The following is a 19041-nucleotide window of genomic DNA, read 5'->3' as shown; positions in this document are numbered from 1 at the left end:
CTCCCCCCCTCATTCTCTCTGTCCCTCAATCTCCCCCCTCCCCCCATATCTCCCCCTCTCTCTTTCTCTCTCCCCACCCTCTCTCCCCCCTCTCTTTCTCCCTCTCTCGCTCTCTGCAGTAGATGTGATCCAGATGGCGATAGCTGCAGTCTGATCCTGGACCCTGTCCTGTGCTGTCTCAGCACTAGGAAACATACACACTCTGGCTCCCATTACACAGCAGACTATTACTGCCTCCCAAACAGCAACCTATTTCCTACATAGTACTGTGCACTACTTTCAACCAGAGCCCTATGGGTCCTGGTCAAAAGTAGTCCACAATAAAGGGATAGGGTGCCATTTTGGATGTAAACAGAGATTGTAATTGAGATAGACATTCACCAGCTTCTACTGGTGGTCAAACTCTGAGATATTATATGGCCTTGGACCTTCCTTGTCAGCTCTCCTTTTCATCAATTTCCTTCTGTCATGTGTTTTCTCGCATCCTCTCTCTTTCTCTCTATTTTCTCTCTCCCTCCCTCATTATATTTTTTTCTCTCTCTCGCTCTCTCGGTCTTTCTCTTACATTTTCTCTCTCCATCTCTCGTTCACGCCCCTGTTTGATTAGCAGTTGCTGCTAATTCTAAGGCCTGCGCTCGTTCTATTTTGATCCTGCACAGCTGCAGTTTTACTGAGAATCAGCACAGGGGTGGATGGAAAGAATGGGAGAAAATAGGGAGAATGGGGTTGTTTGGTGGGATGTGGAAGTGAGTGAGGCTGGAGAAGAAAGAGGGGAAGATGGGGAGATGGAGGGATGGAAGCAGCCCAGACAGCTGGAGCGGAATAGGGGGGGGGGGGGGGGGGGGTTGGATGTTTGATGGGCTGCAGGTGTTTTAGCAGCTCGTTAAAGGACTTAATGGGGTATGTAGAGCCTGTTGATACACACTGACTGAGATTTTCTAAATATTGAGCAATTATGGAACTTGAAATACACTGAACAAAAATATAAATGCAACTTGTAAAGTGTTGGTCTCATGTTTCATGAGCTGAAATAAAAGATCCCAGAAATGTTCCATATGCACATAAAGCTTATTTCTCTCAACTTTTGTGCACAAATTTGTTTACATCCCTGTTAGTGAACATTTATCTTTTGCCAAGATAATCCATCCACCTAACAGGTGTGGTATACCAATAAGCTGATTAAACAGCATGATCATTACACAGGTGCACCTTGTGCAGGGGGCAATAAAAGGCCACTCTAAAATGTGCAGTTTTATCACACAACCCAATACCACAGATGTCTCCTGTTTTGAGGGAGCGTGCAATTGTCCACCAGAGCTATTGCTCTGGTGCTCTGTTGCTCTGTTGCTCTGAGATTTTAATGTTAATTTCGCTACCATAAGCCGCCTACAACATAATTTCTGAGAATTTGAAATTATGACCACGTGTAACCACGGCAGCCCAGGACCTCCAAATCAGGCTTTTTCACCGGCGGGATCGTCTGAGACCAGCCACTCGGACAGCTGATGAAACTGTGGGTTTGCACAACCTAATCATTTCGGCACAAACTGTCAGAAACCGTCTCAGCGAAGCCTTTGGTCACTGGCTTGCTGGAGAAGTGTGCTCGTTATGGATGAATCCTGGTTTCAACTGTACCTGGCAGCTGGCAGACAGCATGAATGGCCTCATGTGGGCGAGCAGTTTGCTGATGTTAACGTTGTGAACAGAGTTCCCCATGATGGAGGTGGGGTTATGGTATGGGCAGGCATAAGTTACGGACAACGAACACAATTGCATTTTATCGATGGTAATTTGAATGCACAGAGATGCTGAGATCCTGAGGCCCATTGTCCAATCACTTCATGTTTCAGCATGATAATACAAGGATCTGTACACAATTCCTGGAAGATGAAAATGGGACAGTTCTTCCATGGCCTACATACTCACCAGACATGTCAACCATTGAGCATGTTTGGGATGCTCTGGATTAACGTGTACGCAGAGTGTTCCAGTTCCCGCAAATATCCAGCAACTTCGCACAGCCTTTGAAGAAGAGTGGGACAACATTCCACAGGCCACAATCAACAGCCTGGTCAACTCAATGCGAAGGAGGTGTGTTGCGCTGCTTGAGGCAAATGGCTGGGCACACCAGATACTTACTGGTTTTCTGAGCCCTCTTCCACTTTAAATCTGTGACCAACAAATGCATATCTGTATTCCCAGTCAGGTCAAAGCCATAGATTAGGGCCTAATGAATTCATTTCAAGTGACAGATTTCTGTATTTTTTTTATTTAACCTTTTATTTAACTAGGTAAATCAGTTAAGAACAAATTGTTATTTACAATGACACCCTATCAAAAGGCAAAAGGCCTCCTGCAGGGAGAGGGACTGGGATTAAAATAAAAATGTAAGACAAAACGCACATCACAACAAGAGAGACACTACATGACAGCAACACATGACAACACAACATGGTAGCAACACAACATGGCAGCAGCACAAAACATGGTATGAACATTATTGGGCACAGACAACAGAAAAGGAAAAGAAGATGGAGACAACAATACATCGGGCAAAGCAGCCACAGGTGTCAGTAAGAGTGTCCATGATTGAGTCTTTTAATGAAGAGATAAAACTGTCCAGTTTGAGTGTTTTGTTGCAGCTCGTTCCAGTCGCTAGCTGCACCGAACTGTAAAGAGGAGTGACCCAGGGATGTGTGTGCTTTGGGGACCTTTAATAGAATGTGACTGGCAGAACGGGTGTTGTATGTGGAGGATGAGGGCGGCAGTAGGTCAACCAGTGGGTTTTGTGCCAGGTATACAGAGATGACCAGTTTACAGAGGACTATAGAGTGCAGTAATGTGTCCTATAAGGAGCATTGGAGGCAAACCATTTACTGGAAGTTTAGAGGTGTCAATCATTCATCTCACATTGTGTGTGTGTGTGTGTGTGTGTGAGACACTGTTTCCCTGATCTGCCAGAGAAAAGTGGTTTGTGGTCTAAGTGTTGCTAAGAGGAGGGGGTTAGCTAGAGAGAAGATAGAGGGGTACATAACATATGGAGTGTGAGACACCTTTAACATCAATTATAAAAACATTTGTAAACTGATTTTCTTTTTCTTCACATATGCTCCTAGTTTACATAATCTGAGGTGTTTGTGTTGTGCCAGCCATCGGTTGAGACACAGCATACTCTTGAACACAGGGTAGGCGTCAATTTAATCATAGAAATAGAATCCATAGAATGGACTTGCAATTAGCTGTTACACCATTGACATTGAAATGTAATTTACATTTTTAGCATCCAACCGTCTTCTACCCCCAAGCCATAAGACAGCTGAACAATTAATCAAATGGCCACCCGGACTACTTACATTGACACCCCCCCCCCCCCCCCCCCCTTTGTTTTTACACTGCTGCAACTCGCTGTTTATCTATGCATACCCCTACCTACATGTACAGATTACCTTGACAAACCTGTCCCCCCCCCCCCCCCCCACACACACACACATTGACTCGGTATTGTTATATTATTGTGTTACTTTTTGTATTTTATTTTGTACTTTAGTTTATTTAGTAAAGTTTTTATTAGCTCTATTCCTTGACCTGATCTGATTTGATTGTAAAGTAAGCATTTCACGGTAAGGTCTGTGCATGTGACAAACTTTTTGATTTGATTTGAAAGTTTGTAATGATTTGAAAGTTTGTAATTGTAATGTTTAGTAGCTACATTTATCAGCCAAAACATGAAACGCACCCTTTATTCAGGAACATGCCGTGTCTCAACCGATGGCGGGCACAACACGAACACCTCAGATTATGTCAAATAGGATCTAAGCTACAACATAAGTGAAAATTGATTAAAAAATATATGTTTTACACGTTTTTACACGTTTTTAGATCATTGGTGGTTAAAGCAAAAAATATATACAAATGTTTCGTAAAAAAATCTAGAAATTATAAAATAGCTTTACAACCCTGATTTGTAAGCTTTCAAGTGATGTCAAACGTAACCTTTTATCTTTTTAGTGATTGTAACGTACAGTACCAGTCAAGTTTGGACACACCTACGGATTCCATTTTTAATTTTTTTTTTTTTACTATTTTCTACATCCTTTTAAGGATTATCCCCCTTTTTTCAATATTTGCCTAAAATGACATACCCAAATCTAACTGCCTGTAGCTCAGGCCCTGAAGCAAGGATATGCATATTCTTAGCACCATTTGAAAGGAAACACTTAAGTTTATGGAAATGTGAAATTAATGTCGTAGAATATAACACAATAGATCTGGTAAAAGATAATACAAAGAGAAAAACAATCGTTATTTTGAAAAAAAAAAATGGTACCACCGTTGAAATGCAAGAGAAAGGCCATAATGTATTATTCCAGCCCAGGTGCAATTTAGATTTTGGCCACTAGACAGCATCAGTGTATGTGCAAATTTTTATACTGATCCAATGAACTATTGCATTTCTGTTCAAAATTTTGTATCAAGACTGCCCAAATTTGCCTAATTTGTTTATGAATAACTTTGCATGTTCAAAATTGTGCACTCTCTTCAAACAATAGCATGGTATTATTTCACTGTAATAGCTACTGTAAATTGGACAGTGCAGTTAGATTAACAAGAACTTAAGCTTTCTGCCAATATCAGATATGTCTATGTCCTGGGAAATGTTATTGTTACTTACAACCTCATGTTAATCGCATTAGCCTACGTTAGCTCAACTGTCCTGTGGAAGGGACACCGATCCCGAAGAAGACATCAAAACTATGAAATAACACATGGAATCATGTAGAAACCTAACAAGTGTTAAACAAATAAAAATATATTTTATATTTTTGATTCTTCAAAGTATCCACTCTTTACCTTGATGACAGCTTTGCAAACTCTTGGCATTCTCTCAACCAGCTTTTTATTTTTTTATTTTACCTTTATTTAACTAGGCAAGTTACGACAGATTTGTACCTTGTCAGCTCGGGGGTTTGAACTTGTAACCTTGGGGTTACTAGTCCAATGCCCTAACCACTAGGCTGCCGCTAGGCTAGACCGGCCCCACTGGGCTACCACTAGGCAAGACCTGCCCTGCCGCCCCGATTTTCATGGGGTAATCATATGGAATGCATTTCAATTAATAGGTGTGATTTGTTAAAAGTTAAATTTGTGGAATTTATTTCCTTCTTAATGCGTTTGAGCCAATCAGTTGTGTTGTGACAAGGTAGGAGTGGTATACAGAAGATAGCCCTATTTGGTAAAAGACCAAGTCCATATTATGACAAGAACATCTTAAATAAGCAAAGAGAAACAACAGTCCATTACTTTAAGATATGAAGGTCAGTCAGTCTGGAAAATGTGAAGAACTTTTAAAGTTTCTTCAAGTGCAGTCCCAAAAACTATCAAGCGCTATGATGAAACTGGCTCTCATGAGGACCGCCACAGGAAAGGAAGACCCAGAGTTACCTGCTGCAGAGGACAAGTTAATTAGAGTTACCAGCCTCAGAAATTGCAGCCCAAATAAATGCTTCACAGAATTCAAGTAACAGACAGACCTCAACATCAACTGTTCAGAGGAGACTGCATTAATCAGGCCTTCATGGTCAAATTGCTGCAAAGAAACCACTACTAAAGGACACCAATAAGAAGAAGAGGGTGAAGAGATACGAGCAATAGACATTAGACTGGTGGAAATCTGTCCTTTAGTCTGAGTCCAATTTGAGCTTTTTGGTTCCAACCGCCGTGTCTTTGTGAGACGCAGAGTAGGTGAACGGATGGTCTCCGCATGTGTGGTTCCCACCGTAAAGCATTGAGGATGAGGTGTGATGGTGTGGGGGTGCTTTCCAGGTAAATCTGTCTGATTTATTTAGAATTCAAAGCACACATAACCAGCATGGTTAACAGCATTCTGCAGTGATACACCATCCCATCTGGTTTGCACTTAGTAGGACTATCATTTGTTTTTCAACAGGACAATGACCCAACACACATCCAGGATGTGTAAGGGCTATTTGACCAACAAGGAGAGTGATGGAGTGCTGCGTCAGATGACCTGGCCTCCACAATCACCTGACCTCAACCCAATTGAGATGGTTTGGGATGAGTCGGACCACAGAGTGAAGGAAAAGCAGCCAACAAGTGCTCAGCATATGTTGGAACTCCTTCAAGACTGTTGGAAAAGCATTCAAGGTGAAGCTGGTTGAGAGAATGCCAAGAGTTTGCAAAGCTGTCATCAAAAGGTGGCTACTTTGAAGAATCCAAAATATATTTTAATTTGTTTAACACTTTATTGGTTACTACATGATTCCATATGTGTTATTACATAGTTTTGATGTCTTCACTATTATTCTACACTGTAGAAAATGGTAAAATAAAATTTAAAAAATCTCCTTGAATGAGTAGGTGTGTCCAAACTTTTGACAGGTTCTCTATATGCTTGGAGTCAGGAACCAGGTGTAGAAGGTGAGTTTAGCGATAAGAAAGGCAGATAAACAATAACAGGAGAAGCGTACTGACCAAAACCAAAACTGCCTGATGACTGAGGCTACTGAGTGCTACATAAAGGGAGATGAATCATGGTGATGATGATGCCCAGGTGTGTGTAACGATGGGGAGCAGGTGTGCGTAATGATGATGCCAGGACCAGTTGCTAGTAGAGTCGAGCGCCGGAGCGGGAGTAGGCGTGACAGTGATGAAGACATTGCAGTCTCATTGTAGGTGAGGTATGCAAAATGGGTCAATTTTGAGCACCTTTATCTCCTGAATGTTTTGGCATCAAAATGTGAAAAACTGAAATCTAATGGCAATAGCCCTATACTAACATATGCCTGGAGAGTTGTCGAGGTGTGTGTCCCAAATGGCACCCTATTATTCCCTATATAGTGCACTACTTTTGTCTAGAGTCCTATTGGCCCTCGTCAAAAGTAATGCACTATATATTGAATAGGGTGCCATTTTGGATGTAACCCTCGTCTCCTCTCTCCCATTCAGTGTCGGTCAATGACTCTTCCTGTAACCCCTATCAGCATCATTCTTCTCATGTGTTGGTTTGTGTCAAAGTCATGCTGCATTACAGTTTTAAACTCTTGGTGGTGTATTTTTGGTGCTTTTCCCCGGTGTTGTATTGACCACCAATGGATGAGAATAAAATCGATTGCATTTTCTCCCCTTTTTAAATGATCAATAACATAAAAAGATCTTACAGTAGCTTATGTAATCAGGTTAACAGCACTCAGACTCCGGTTGCTTCCCAAATGGCACCCTATTCTCTATATAGTGCACTACTTTTGACCGAGCCCTGGTCAAAATTACCGTAGTATACCATGTAGGGCGTGGGACAAAGGCTCAGAGGCTGTGACGCAACAGGGTCAGTTCCTCAAACTGGTTGGCAGCTGACAGCTCTCAGTTCTGCAATGAAATTTCATCAAGGGTAGTGTGTGTTGGGGGGGGGGGGGGGGGAGAATCTCAAATATAAATATATTTTGATTTGTTTAACACTTTTTTGGTTACTACATGATTCCATATGTGTTATTTCATAGTTTTGATGTCTTCACTATTATTCTACAATGTAGAACATGGTAAAAAGAAAGAAAAATTCTTGAATGAGTAGGTGTGTCCAAACTTTACAGGGACTGTATGTATGTACAGTGCTTCAGAAAGTACTCGCACCCCTTGACTTTTTCCACATTTTGTTGTGTTACAGCTGAATTTAAAATTGATAACATTGAGATCTATTGTCAGTGGCCTACACACAAATAGCCTATAATGTCAAAGTGCAATTATGTTTTTCTTTTACAAATTAATAAAAAATGAATAGCTGAAATGTCTTGAATCAGTAAGTATTCAAGTATTTAGGCAAGCCTAAGTAAGTTCAGGAGTACACATTTGCTTAACAAGTCACATAAGTTGCATAGACTCACTCTGTGTGCAATAATAGTGTTAAACATTTTTGAATGACTACCTCATCTCTGTACCCCACACATAAAATGATCTGTAAGGTCCGTGAATTTCAAACACATTCAACCACACAGACCAGTGAGGTTTTCCAATGCCTAGCAAAGAAGGACAGCTATTGGTAGATAGGTAAGAAATAAAAAAGCAAACATTCAATATCCCTTTCAGCATGGTGATGTTATTAATTACACTTTGGATGGTGTATCAATACACCCAGTCACAGTAAAGAAACAGGTGTCCTTCCTAACTCAGTTGCCGAAGAGGAAAGAAGCCGCTCAGGGATTTCACCATGAGGCCAATGGTGACTTTAAAACAATTAGAGTTTAATGGCTGTGATAGGATAAAACTGAGGACGGATCAACAACATTGTACTTACTCCACAATACTAACCTAAATGACAGAGTGAAAAGAAGGAAACCTGTATAGAATACAAATATTTCAAAGCATGCTTCCTCTTTGCAACAAGGCACTAAAGTAATACTGCAAAAAATGTGGCAACGTAATTCACTTTTTGACCTGAATACAAAGTGTTAAGTTTGAGGCAAATCCAATACAGCAATTACTGAGTACCACTCTCCATATTTTCAACCACAGTGGTGGCTGCATCTTGTTATGGGTATGCTTGTAATCGTTAAGTATATAAAAAAATGGAATGGTGCTAAGCACAGGTTAAATCTAAGAGGGAAACCTGATTCAGTCTGCTTTCCACCAGACACTGGGAGATTAATTCACCTTTCAGTAGGGTGAAAGGCCAAATCTACGCTGGAGTTGCTTGCCAAGAAGGCAGTGAATGTCCTGAGTGCTGAGTTACAGTTTTGACTTAAATCTGCTTGAAAATCTATGACAAGACCTGGAAATAGTTGTCTAGCAATGATCAACAACCAAGTCTTACCCATTTTTAATTCAGGCTGTAAAACAAAACATATGGAATAAATTGAGTACTTTCTGAGGGAAGTAGCCTGGAGGTTTAGAGCGTTGGGCCAGAAACCGAATGGTTGCTGGTTTGAATCTCTGAGCTAGCTTGGTTGAAAATGATGTTGATGTGCCCTTGAGCAAGGCACTTAACTCCTGTAAGTTGCTCTGGATAAGAGCGTCTGCTAAATAACTAAAATGTAAATGCGTGTCCTCGCGTGCACTTATTGGTCTTGGTTTATAAATGCACCCCTTCTCTGGCAAATAAAGGAAGTTGTAGTTTACACACATCGGATGCACACGTATAGGCCCTGCCTGTGAGTGTGCATGCGTGTTTGTGAAAAGAAAGAGAGTGAGAGAGTGTGGCATTGATTACAACCAAGGAGACGAGATCTTAATTGAGTGTTAGAACAGCAGTTTGTAAGAATTCAGTTGTGTAGCGGGGAGATGTCAGTCTAGTCTAGACCAATGTGTCTACGTACTGTAGTGTCAGTATTACAGAGCTGTATTTCCACTACAAAGTATTGCCCTGTAATGTTACTATGGCTACTGTATCTAATACAGTATATTAATAATGATGATTGAATTAATTCCATTTATCAGATGTTTTTTTATCCAAGGTGACTTATAGTAGTGGTTGCATACATTTTCATATGGGCGGCCCCAGCGGGAATCCAGCCCAAAAATGTGGTGAGAGTAAGAACAAAGATAGAGAGAGTCTTCAGAGAGAAACGGAAGAGAGACAGAGGTGGTTGGATTTTTTTTCTCAGTTTTCCCTTGCTGCACCTCTGTCACCGTGTGACATCAAGCATCTACTTCCTCCTTGGGCACCACCCGAACCGACAGGTCTCACACACCCTTCAATGGACCTTCTGCTTCTGCCTGCTGGAACACATGTCCTGTCCGTGTCCCCGTCTCTACCCGTGTCATCGGCATCCGTGTGCAGTCTCCTGTTTTGAATCAGGATGAGCTTCAGGAGTAAGATCACATTCCGAAAGAAGACCAGGGATAAGAGCAGGCGTGTGCGGAACGATTTCAACCGGCTGAGCGTCGTATGTATGCTGTCTCTCTCGTGCAGTGCCGTATCTTTGTGTTTTTATTGCCCTGGGCTTCCTTTTCCTCTCTGTTGAACTTGTCGATCTGGGGTGAAGTTCACCGAGGTAAAGATCTAGAATCAGCTTTCAATTCCTAACCTTAATCATGAGTGGGTGAAAAGGCAAAACTGACCCAAGTCTCTATCGGCAACTTCACTCTACACCGCATCTGTCTGTCAAAATGAGGCTAACCGATATGGCACAGGTTGGAGTTGGACATTGCTAGCCTTAGCCTAATACTAGTTAGTCAAATAGAGAGTCACTGGCTATCTGATCGGTGTGTTGATACACCGATACACATAGTATTGCTCCCTGGATAGAAACTCCGATACACATAGGGAGCAATACTTATGTTAGTTAGGATCACCACTTTATTTTAATGTGAAATGTCAGAATAATAGTAGAGAGTGATTTATTTCAGCTTTTATTTCTTTCATCACATTTCCAGTGGGTCAGAAGTTTACATACACTCAATTAGTATTTGGTAGCATTGCCTTTAAATTGTTTAACTTGGGTCAAGCGTTTCGGGTAGCCATCCACAAGCTTCCCACAATAAGTTTGCTGAATTTTGAACCAGACTTGTTGAGGTCTATAATTTATTTTCTGAGGTCTTGGCTGATTACTTTTGATTTTCCCATGATGTCAAGCAAAGAGGCATTGAGTTTGATGGTAGGCCTTGAAATACATCCACAGATACACCTCCAGTTGACTGAAATGATGTCAATTAGCCTATCAGAAGCTTCTAAAGCCATGACATCATTTTCTGGAATTTTCCAAGCTGTGTAAAGGCACAGTCAACTTAGTCTATGTAAACTTCTGACCCACTGGAATTGTGATGCAGTGAATTATGAGTGAAATAATCTGTCTGTAAACAATTGTTGGAAAAATGACTTTTGTCATGCACAAAGTAGATGTCCTAACCGACTTGCCAAAACTATAGTTTAACAAGAAATTTGTGGAGTGGTTGAAAACTAGTTTTAATGACTCAAACCTAAGTGTATGTAAACTTCAGACTTCAGCTGTAGTATTGACTTTTGGGGGGGGGGGGGGGGGGTAAATAGTTACTCACGCTCAAGTTTTCAGATTTTTTTTTGGTCTTTTATTTTTTGTTTGTTTCTCAAGAAAAGGATTTTCCATCTTCAAAGTGGTAGGCATGTTGTGTAAATCAAATGATACAAACCATCCAAAAATTCATTTTAATTATAGGTTGTAAGGCAATAAAATAGGAAACATGCCAAGGTGGGTGAATACTTTTGCAAGCCACTTTACAGTTTAGTCATTAAATAAATATCCCTATTTGTTCATACTGGTCCCCCATGGGAATCAAACCCACAACCCTGGCATTGCAAGTGCTGAGCTCTACCAACTAAGCCACACAGGACTACAATCTACAGTCAGCATGGGATCTATATGTTCACAACATTTCAACTGGAGCTATGAGTTTGTCAGCAGGGGACTTTTACACCTCTATACGTACGTCCGATTTGTACAAATGCTCTGCAACATCTTGACCGTATTGGTGTGATGTTGTCTGGGGGAATATCGGTGCCAAACGTGTAGGTGTCATGTAGCATGTCTCAAGCTGCTTTGAGATGTGATAAAACGCCCACTACAACACACTCTATAGTCCCAGTCATTACTGAGCTGTTGTGTTACTGAGCCGATAGTACTTCAGGTGTCAGGGAAGGTAACGTCCCTATATGACACTAAGATTGCTTCGGCTGACTGTCATCGGGTAAGTAGTGCCTATTTCCTTCCACTTTGTTGTGGAATTACCCCAGCGGTTTTGTCTATGTCTCAATGACACCCTACTCCCTCTGTAGTGCACTACCTTTGAGCAGAATAAAAGGGGACCAAAACTAAGGGGGTGCCATTTGACATCTCAGTGCCTCTGGTCAGGTCAAATCAAAACGGAATGGGCCAAACCCACAGTGGTGCTCAGTAGGGTGATCAAGTGATTTGGCAACAGTGTGAATGAATGCTGAGTATGAAAGACTGTTGTTAATGTGTTTCTCTGCCCTTGCCACCGGTCCGTCTGTGTGGGAAGATCCCTACTGGCTGGAAACACAAAGGGAAGTTAATATATGTTTTATGTTCATTTTGAAATCTCGGCTGAAAACCACCTTCAGGCATATGACGTTAGATATATATTTTTGTTGGTTTTATTTATTATATTGAGATTGGACAGTGAAGAGGGCTAGAGGAGACGTCAAAGGTAGGATAGATTGGGAGGCAGATTGGAAACCCATGCCGACTGGTGGCGTTGGCTAAACGTGTGTCCCGGGCTGGGTACGCCACACTAACCACTGGACCACTATCCGCAGGCAGCTCAGGCAAAATATATTGTCTTGGTAGATATTTCTGTGAGGTTGACAAATTCAATTGTCCTCAGCGGTAATTCTCTCTTACTGTCGGGCACAGTTAATACAAACCTTTTTTTTTTACAGTGGAATCACAACAAGATCCTTCCTAACAACAAAATATTGTTATGATTCTGGGTGTTTTGCAGTCTTTCGTTTTTCTGTCACGTTCTTTGCCATGCTTTTATTCCTCACTGACTGCTTGCTTCTACCGCTTTCCCTTATGTGTCAGGGGTGTGTTTACTAGGAATCAAACTGAAGCAAATGGTGTGGGACCTAGCTGAACTTGTCCGATAAGAAACCCTTTTTCCTTAAAAAAAAAACATATGATTTGCTACGATGTGCACTAAAGAATACACCCCTGGTCTAACTGAACAGAGGCTCGTGGTCGGAATGCAGGAGAAAACATCCCGCAGTGGGCGTGTAAACAGAAAGAACACAGGTCATCAGTTTTCCACCCCTCTGACCACAGTTTGTGTTAGCGGTGATGAATAAGACGTGCTGCTTTCCTTTGAGGACCCGAAATAGCCTCGTCTCATCACGTGCAGTCCATTTCGCTTTCTGTGAAACGCTCTGTCCGGATGGGATTGTTGAGACCATTTGCTGTGCAGATGTGCAGCCTAACCCGTAACCTAAAACATATTGTAAAACTTCTGGCTTTGTACTATATCAGCCTACGGTCATTTCAGAGCTTGAATCTCTGATGTAATCGATTGAAATACTATTCAGCACCAGAAACTAAAAGGTAATAGGTGAGGTTGAACCTATCATTAAATATGTTTTCTGAGCTAATGTAATATATTCTTCTCTGTCAGTAAAACGGTTTCCCTCGACATGTTTTTGGTTTGGTTTGGCACATGACATGTAACCCACTTCATCCTCTATTTTACTTCTCTCTTCCCCACCCCTCTAGGCTGGGGTCCGCGTTCCAAATTGCACCCTCTTCCCCTAATATGGTGCACTACTCTTGGCCAGGGCCCGTAGGGAATGGGGTGCCGTTTGGGACACAGACTTGGTGTTTACGTAGCTGATCCAATGGTGACAGTCTAAACACAGGAAGTAAGGTGGTGGCTCTAGCTCGTTTGTTTTTCTTCATGCCTTGCAAAGAAAATGATTCATGCCTGTCCGGTGAAAGATAAACAGATGTCCTGGGGTTTAGACTATTTTTCTAGCTACACCGTTTGTCTCGCGTTCGGTTTGAAGAACACTTGTTGACTGGCTGACATTTCTCAGTGTATATGACGTGACTGCTGAGTGTTTTGGGTATCAGCGCAGTTCAGAGAGGTTTATAAAGTCAGGATTGTAGAATGGTATTGAAGAAAAATGTTAGCGCGGTGTCGCTGCCTGTGCGCCTGTCTGTCTGTCTGTCTCGCAGTGCGTTACAGCAGGATAAGTCCTAGATGTAGAATACTTTTCTGTGTGACCTAATAGTTGAATATGTTGGATATTCCATGGTGTGACTTACAGTGGTCATCATATGGTTGACTGCGCAATTCTGATTTTGTGTGTGTGTGTGTGTGTGTGTGTGTGTGTATGCGTGTGTGTGTGTGTTTGGACCGGGATTTGAATCCTGCATCCGCCGTGTTTCCCCAAGTAGTACCCAAATGTTTATTTCACTTCCAAATGGGATAAGTCAAGTAAAATGTGTGTGTGTGTCCCAGCAGGAGAAACCCAAGCTGATAGACCCTCTGGACTATGAGGCTGTGATCTGTGACCTGGGAGATGAGCTGAAGGAAGACCCCCTCAGCGAGCTGCTCCTCTTCCCCGACAACGACTTCACGGTGGGTACGAGCGGGTCTCTGTGTGTGTGGGGTGGAGGGGTGTGTGTGTGTGTGTCTGACTGTGTGTGCGTGTGTCTGGCTCCAATGTTTTTCGACAAGACGGACAGACAGACAGACAGACAGACACACTTGCATTCTGAACCCCTCATTCCCCTAGTGCTTCTGCTCCGACAATGTCCTGTGGCTGTTTGCTCATTAGTGACTTAATTAGTGCGCTAATGTGACTCCTTAAGACCGCCACTTCACATTAACCGGTTTTAAATGGTTTTAGGGAAATGACTCGGCTCTCGATCCCTGAGTTGATTTTTAAATGCCTGACTCTGCTACCGTGGTGCGCACGCACACACACACACACAGGCCCGGCAACCAAACAGTCCCTGTTTCATTTGCGGTCTCTCAACCTAATGGAAATTCCAATTCATTAGCTAATGGACAAACCTAATTCGCTTCCATAACCTAATAATGTTTTGGAACACCTTCCTTCCTGTGAGTGTGCTGTGTTTTAAACAGCTGACTTGCAGACCCAGTAAATCAGAACCAAGCGTTGATCAGAGCAGGAGCAGACTTGGCTGTTCTCTGTGTGTTGCGTCCCAAATGGCACCCTATCCCCCATATAGTGCACTACTTGGCCCTGGTCACAAGTAATACACTACATAGGGAATACGGTGCCATCAGTGAGAGCAGTATTTCTCCAAAAAATCTTTACTGCTAGGTATGGATGATATATTTCAGCCATGTGCTGTTTTTACTTCAATATTTATGATTGAATTATAACATCAACGGAGCTCTTGGTCAGATGTTATTCGTCAAGTGCTGACGCACTGGAATAGGGTTCAGTGATCTGACTGTACATCATGGTGGTAACAACTGTATCCTTAGATTTCCTATGTCCCCCTCAAGCATTTTCATGTTCAAACCTGCACATGTATCCTATCCCATTCTGGTATGTGTCATCTTTGACCTAATCTCAGTAATCATAAAACCAGCTATCGTGTGAACTTTGACCACTAGCCAGCTAGTGAATTTGGTTCTAGGGGAAAAGGCTGAGATGTCAAGTCCACACCCCCTCCACCCCGACAGTCTTTCAGAGACAACCTTTTACCTGACATCAAACTGTCCCTCCCGCCTTGATGGTTCACCCCCAATGATTTATCCTCCCCCTCTGTCTCCCAGGTGTCCACAGTGCCTCTGGAAAGACGGACACTGCAGTCCACTGTGCCCCAGGGGGCCGAGCTCCAGGCCGAGTGTCTGCTGGTCAGACAGGTGAGTGTGTATGTGTGTGTGTGTGCGCACGCACGTGCGTTTGTGTGTGTATGTGGGTTTGTGTGTGTGTGTGTGTGTGTGTGTGTGTGTGTGTGAGCTCCATGCTTAGTTGTGTGACTGAGCTTTGGTGCAGGGGAGGGCTATGGAGCAGGGCTGACTCCACATTCAGGCTGGCTGGCTGGCAGGCAGCTAGGCTTGGTGTGGTGGTTGTGTGGGTAAGGGTCAGGACTACATGTAGTTGTTAGTTTACTTATCCTCAACACAGAGGTCAACATCATGAGCCTATAAGGCAGTGACATCAGGAGCACAGATGTGTTCTGTTCCTCCAGGAGCTGTGTGTGTTTCTGTGTGCCTGCGAGCGTGTGTGTACGTGCGCACGTGCGTGTGAGAGAGAGGGATAGTTTCCAGCTAGCTCTATGATTGAGAGAGAGAGAGAGACAGACTGATGCATTCAATCACTCACTCACTCCTCCTTGGCCCATATATGAGAAAGTGACAAGCATGTATTCTTTACCCATGTCTGGGCGTTACTGCTCCCCTTCTGAACGAGAGGGAAAGCGAAGTAAAGTTGTGCAGCTTGCTGCTGTATCATGTTTCTCTCCGTGGGAATCAACAGCATCTGGAAGGCGGGGGGGGGGGGGGGCTTTGACTGGACTTCTGCTTCCAATGGGCTCATCTATGGAGCTGAATCATGAGAGAGAGAGAGAGAATGCCCGCTAATGATGAATCATTTGAGAGAGAGAGAGAAAAGAGAGAGAGAGCGCCGATGCCCGCTTATTATCAAAATCCAGAAATGAGACGTTAAATTCTACCACTCTAAAAGGAAACGATTCCCAAACCTTCCATAACAAAGCCATCACCTACAGAGAGATGAACCTGGAGAAGAGTCCCCTAAGCAAGCTGGTCCTGGGGCTCTGTTCACAAACACAAACAGACCCCACAGAGCCCCAGGACAGCAACACAATTAGACCCAACCAAATCATGAGGAAACAAAAAGATAATTACTAGATAATTACAAATTGGAAAGAATTAACAAAAAAACAGAGCAAACTAGAGAGAGAGGATGTGTGAGAGAGAGGATGTGTGAGAGAGAGGATGTGTGAGAGAGAGAGAGGGAGGATGTGTGAGAGAGAGAGGGGAAGAGGGTGCGAGAGTGAGAGGAAATGTGAGAGGGAGGATGTGTGAGAGAGAGAGAGGGGAGGAGGGTGCGAGAGAGGGAAGGAGGGGAGAGAGAGGGGAGGGAGAGAGAGAGAGGGAAGGAGAAAGAAATGTAAAGAAAGGAAGGAGGGTGGAGAGATGGGAAGGAAAGAGAGAGAGAGGCGAGAACTTTACAGAGAGAGGTGAGGAGAGAAATGTAAAGAAAGGGAAGGAGGGGGAGAGATGGGAAGGAAAGAGAGAGAGAGAGGTGAGGAGAGAGAAATGTAAAGAAAGGGAAGGAGGGGGGAGAGATGGGAAGGAAAGAGAGAGAGAGAGAGAGAGAGAGGTGAGGAGAGAGAAATGTAAAGAAAGGGAAGGAGGGGGGAGAGATGGGAAGGAAAGAGAGAGAGAGAGAGGTGAGGAGAGAGAAATGTAAAGAAAGGGAAGGAGGGGAGAGATGGGAAGGAAAGAGAGAGGTGAGGAGAGAGAAATGTAAAGAAAGGGAAGGAGGGGGAGAGATGGGAAGGAAAGAGAGAGAGAGAGGGGTGAGGAGAGAGAAATGTAAAGAAAGGGAAGGAGGGGGAGAGATGGGAAGGAAAGAGAGAGAGAGAGAGAGGTGAGGAGAGAGACATGTAAAGAAAGGGAAGGAGGGGGGAGAGATGGGAAGGAAAAAGAGAGAGAGACGGCGATGGGGCGAGAACTTTACAAATGCAAATGATGACGACCAGCGTGAACACAATTTTGCGTACATTTCCCATATTGTATTGTCGCTATGAAGAGGTGGATCTTGACTATGACCCAAATGGCACCACATTGCCTTTATTGTGCAATAGTTTGAGGTGGTACCCTATAGGCCCTGGTCAATAGCAGGGTGCCATTTGGGACGCATATACAGACTGTGTGTGCATGTACACCTGTTTTCATGCTCTTACAAGTAATGTTTGATGGTGAGGCTGAGCGTGAAAGACTTGCAGCACATGCTGGCTAGAAGGAAGTGATCAAATTAGCCACCCGTAGTCTCACTCACATCCTACTGTAGCAGCATCACTGCATACGGAAACACAACAGACACCACACCGCAAGAAGGGCCTTCTATGCCATCAAAAGGAACATAAAATTCGACTTACCAATTAGGATCTGACATAAAAATACTTGAATCAGATATAGAACCCATTCCCCTTTATGGTTGTGAAGTCTGGAGTCCGCTCACCAACTGGGACAAACAAAATGGGACAAACACCAAATTGAGACTCTGCATGCAGAATTCTGCAAAAATATCCTCTGTGTACAACGTAAAACACCAAATAATGCACGCAGAGTAAAATTAGGCCGATACCCGCTAATTATCAAAATCCAGAAAAGAGCTGTTCAATTCTACAACCACTTAAAAGGAAGCAATTCCCAAACCTTCCATAACAAAGCCATCACCTACAGAGAGATAAACCTGTCCTCTATGCAAGCTAGTCCTGGGGCTCTGTTCACAAACACACCCCACTGAGCCCCAGAACAGCAACACAATTAGACCCAACCAAATCATTATTGGGAAAAAAGATAATTACTTGACACATTTGGCTATTTGGCCCTAAAACAGAGAGTACACAGTGGCAGAATACCTGACCACTGTGACTGACCCAAACTTAAGGAAATCTTTGTCTATGTACATACATAGCCTTGCTATTGAGACATCGGTTACATCGGTTACACCAGCCTCATCTCGGGAGTTGATAGGCTTGAAGTCATAAACAGCGCAATGCTTAACGCACAACGAAGAGCTGCTGGCAAAACACACGAAAGTGCTGTTTGAATGAATGTTTATGCGCCTGCTTCTGCCTACCACTGCTCAGTTAGATACTTAGATACTTGTATGCTCAGTCAGATTATATAGCAGGACACGCTAGATAATATCTAGTAATATCATCAACCATGTGAAGTTAACTAGTGATTATGATTGATTGTTTTTTATAAGATAAGTTTAATGCTAGTTAGCAACTTACCTTGGCTTACTCCATTCGAGTAACAGGCAGTCTCCTTGTGGAGTGCAACGAGAGAGAGGCAGGTCGTTATTGCGTTGGACTAGTTAACTGTAGGGTTGCAAGATTGGATCCCCCGAGCTGACAAGGTGAAAATCTGTCGTTCTGCCCCTGAACGAGGCAGTTAACCCACCGTTCCTAGGCCGTCATTGAAAATAAGAATGTGTTCTTAACTGACTTGCCTAGTTAAATAAAGGTATAAAAAAATGTAATGAAAAAAATCGGCAAACCGATTTCCGATTGTTATGAAAACTTGAAATCGGCCCTAATTAATCGGCCATTCCGATTTAATCGGTCGTGTGTATGTATATATATATATATATATATATATATATATAATATGACATTTTAATAGTCTTTATTCTTTTGGAACTTGGGTAATGTTTACTGTTCATTTTTTGTTTATTTAACTTTTGTTTATTATCTATTTCACTTGCTTTGGCAATGTAAACATATGTTTCCCATGCTAATAAAGCCCTTCAATTGAAAATTGATTTGAAATTTAATTAAGAGGAGAGGGAGTGGAGAGAGAGAG

The 19041-nt window shown here is 42.8% G+C and overlaps 1 protein-coding gene across 13 annotated transcripts in view; it reads left to right on the top strand.

Moving 5' to 3' along the window:
- Positions 1 to 19041, top strand: part of dock10 (dedicator of cytokinesis 10) — a 179709-nt gene that overhangs the window by 54613 nt on the left and 106055 nt on the right. For 5 of the 13 annotated variants that reach the window (XM_090218087.1, XM_090218083.1, XM_036961949.2 and 2 more), the window contains exons 2-3: positions 13957 to 14076; positions 15250 to 15339. In XM_090218087.1, the coding sequence (XP_090074213.1) occupies positions 13957 to 14076; positions 15250 to 15339 (210 nt within the window). Of the gene's footprint in view, positions 1 to 9170; positions 9894 to 13956; positions 14077 to 15249; positions 15340 to 19041 lie in introns of those variants that run through there. The other 8 variants (XM_090218088.1, XM_090218084.1, XM_090218082.1 and 5 more) reach the window with 3 other exon arrangements.

This window comes from Oncorhynchus mykiss, chromosome 24 (assembly GCF_057628025.1).
Source record: "Oncorhynchus mykiss isolate SJ-2025 chromosome 24, ASM5762802v1, whole genome shotgun sequence".
Classification (NCBI taxonomy): Eukaryota; Metazoa; Chordata; class Actinopteri; order Salmoniformes; family Salmonidae; genus Oncorhynchus; species Oncorhynchus mykiss.
Note: the sequence above shows the minus strand (reverse complement) of the source record. Positions and strands in the feature narration are given on the sequence as shown.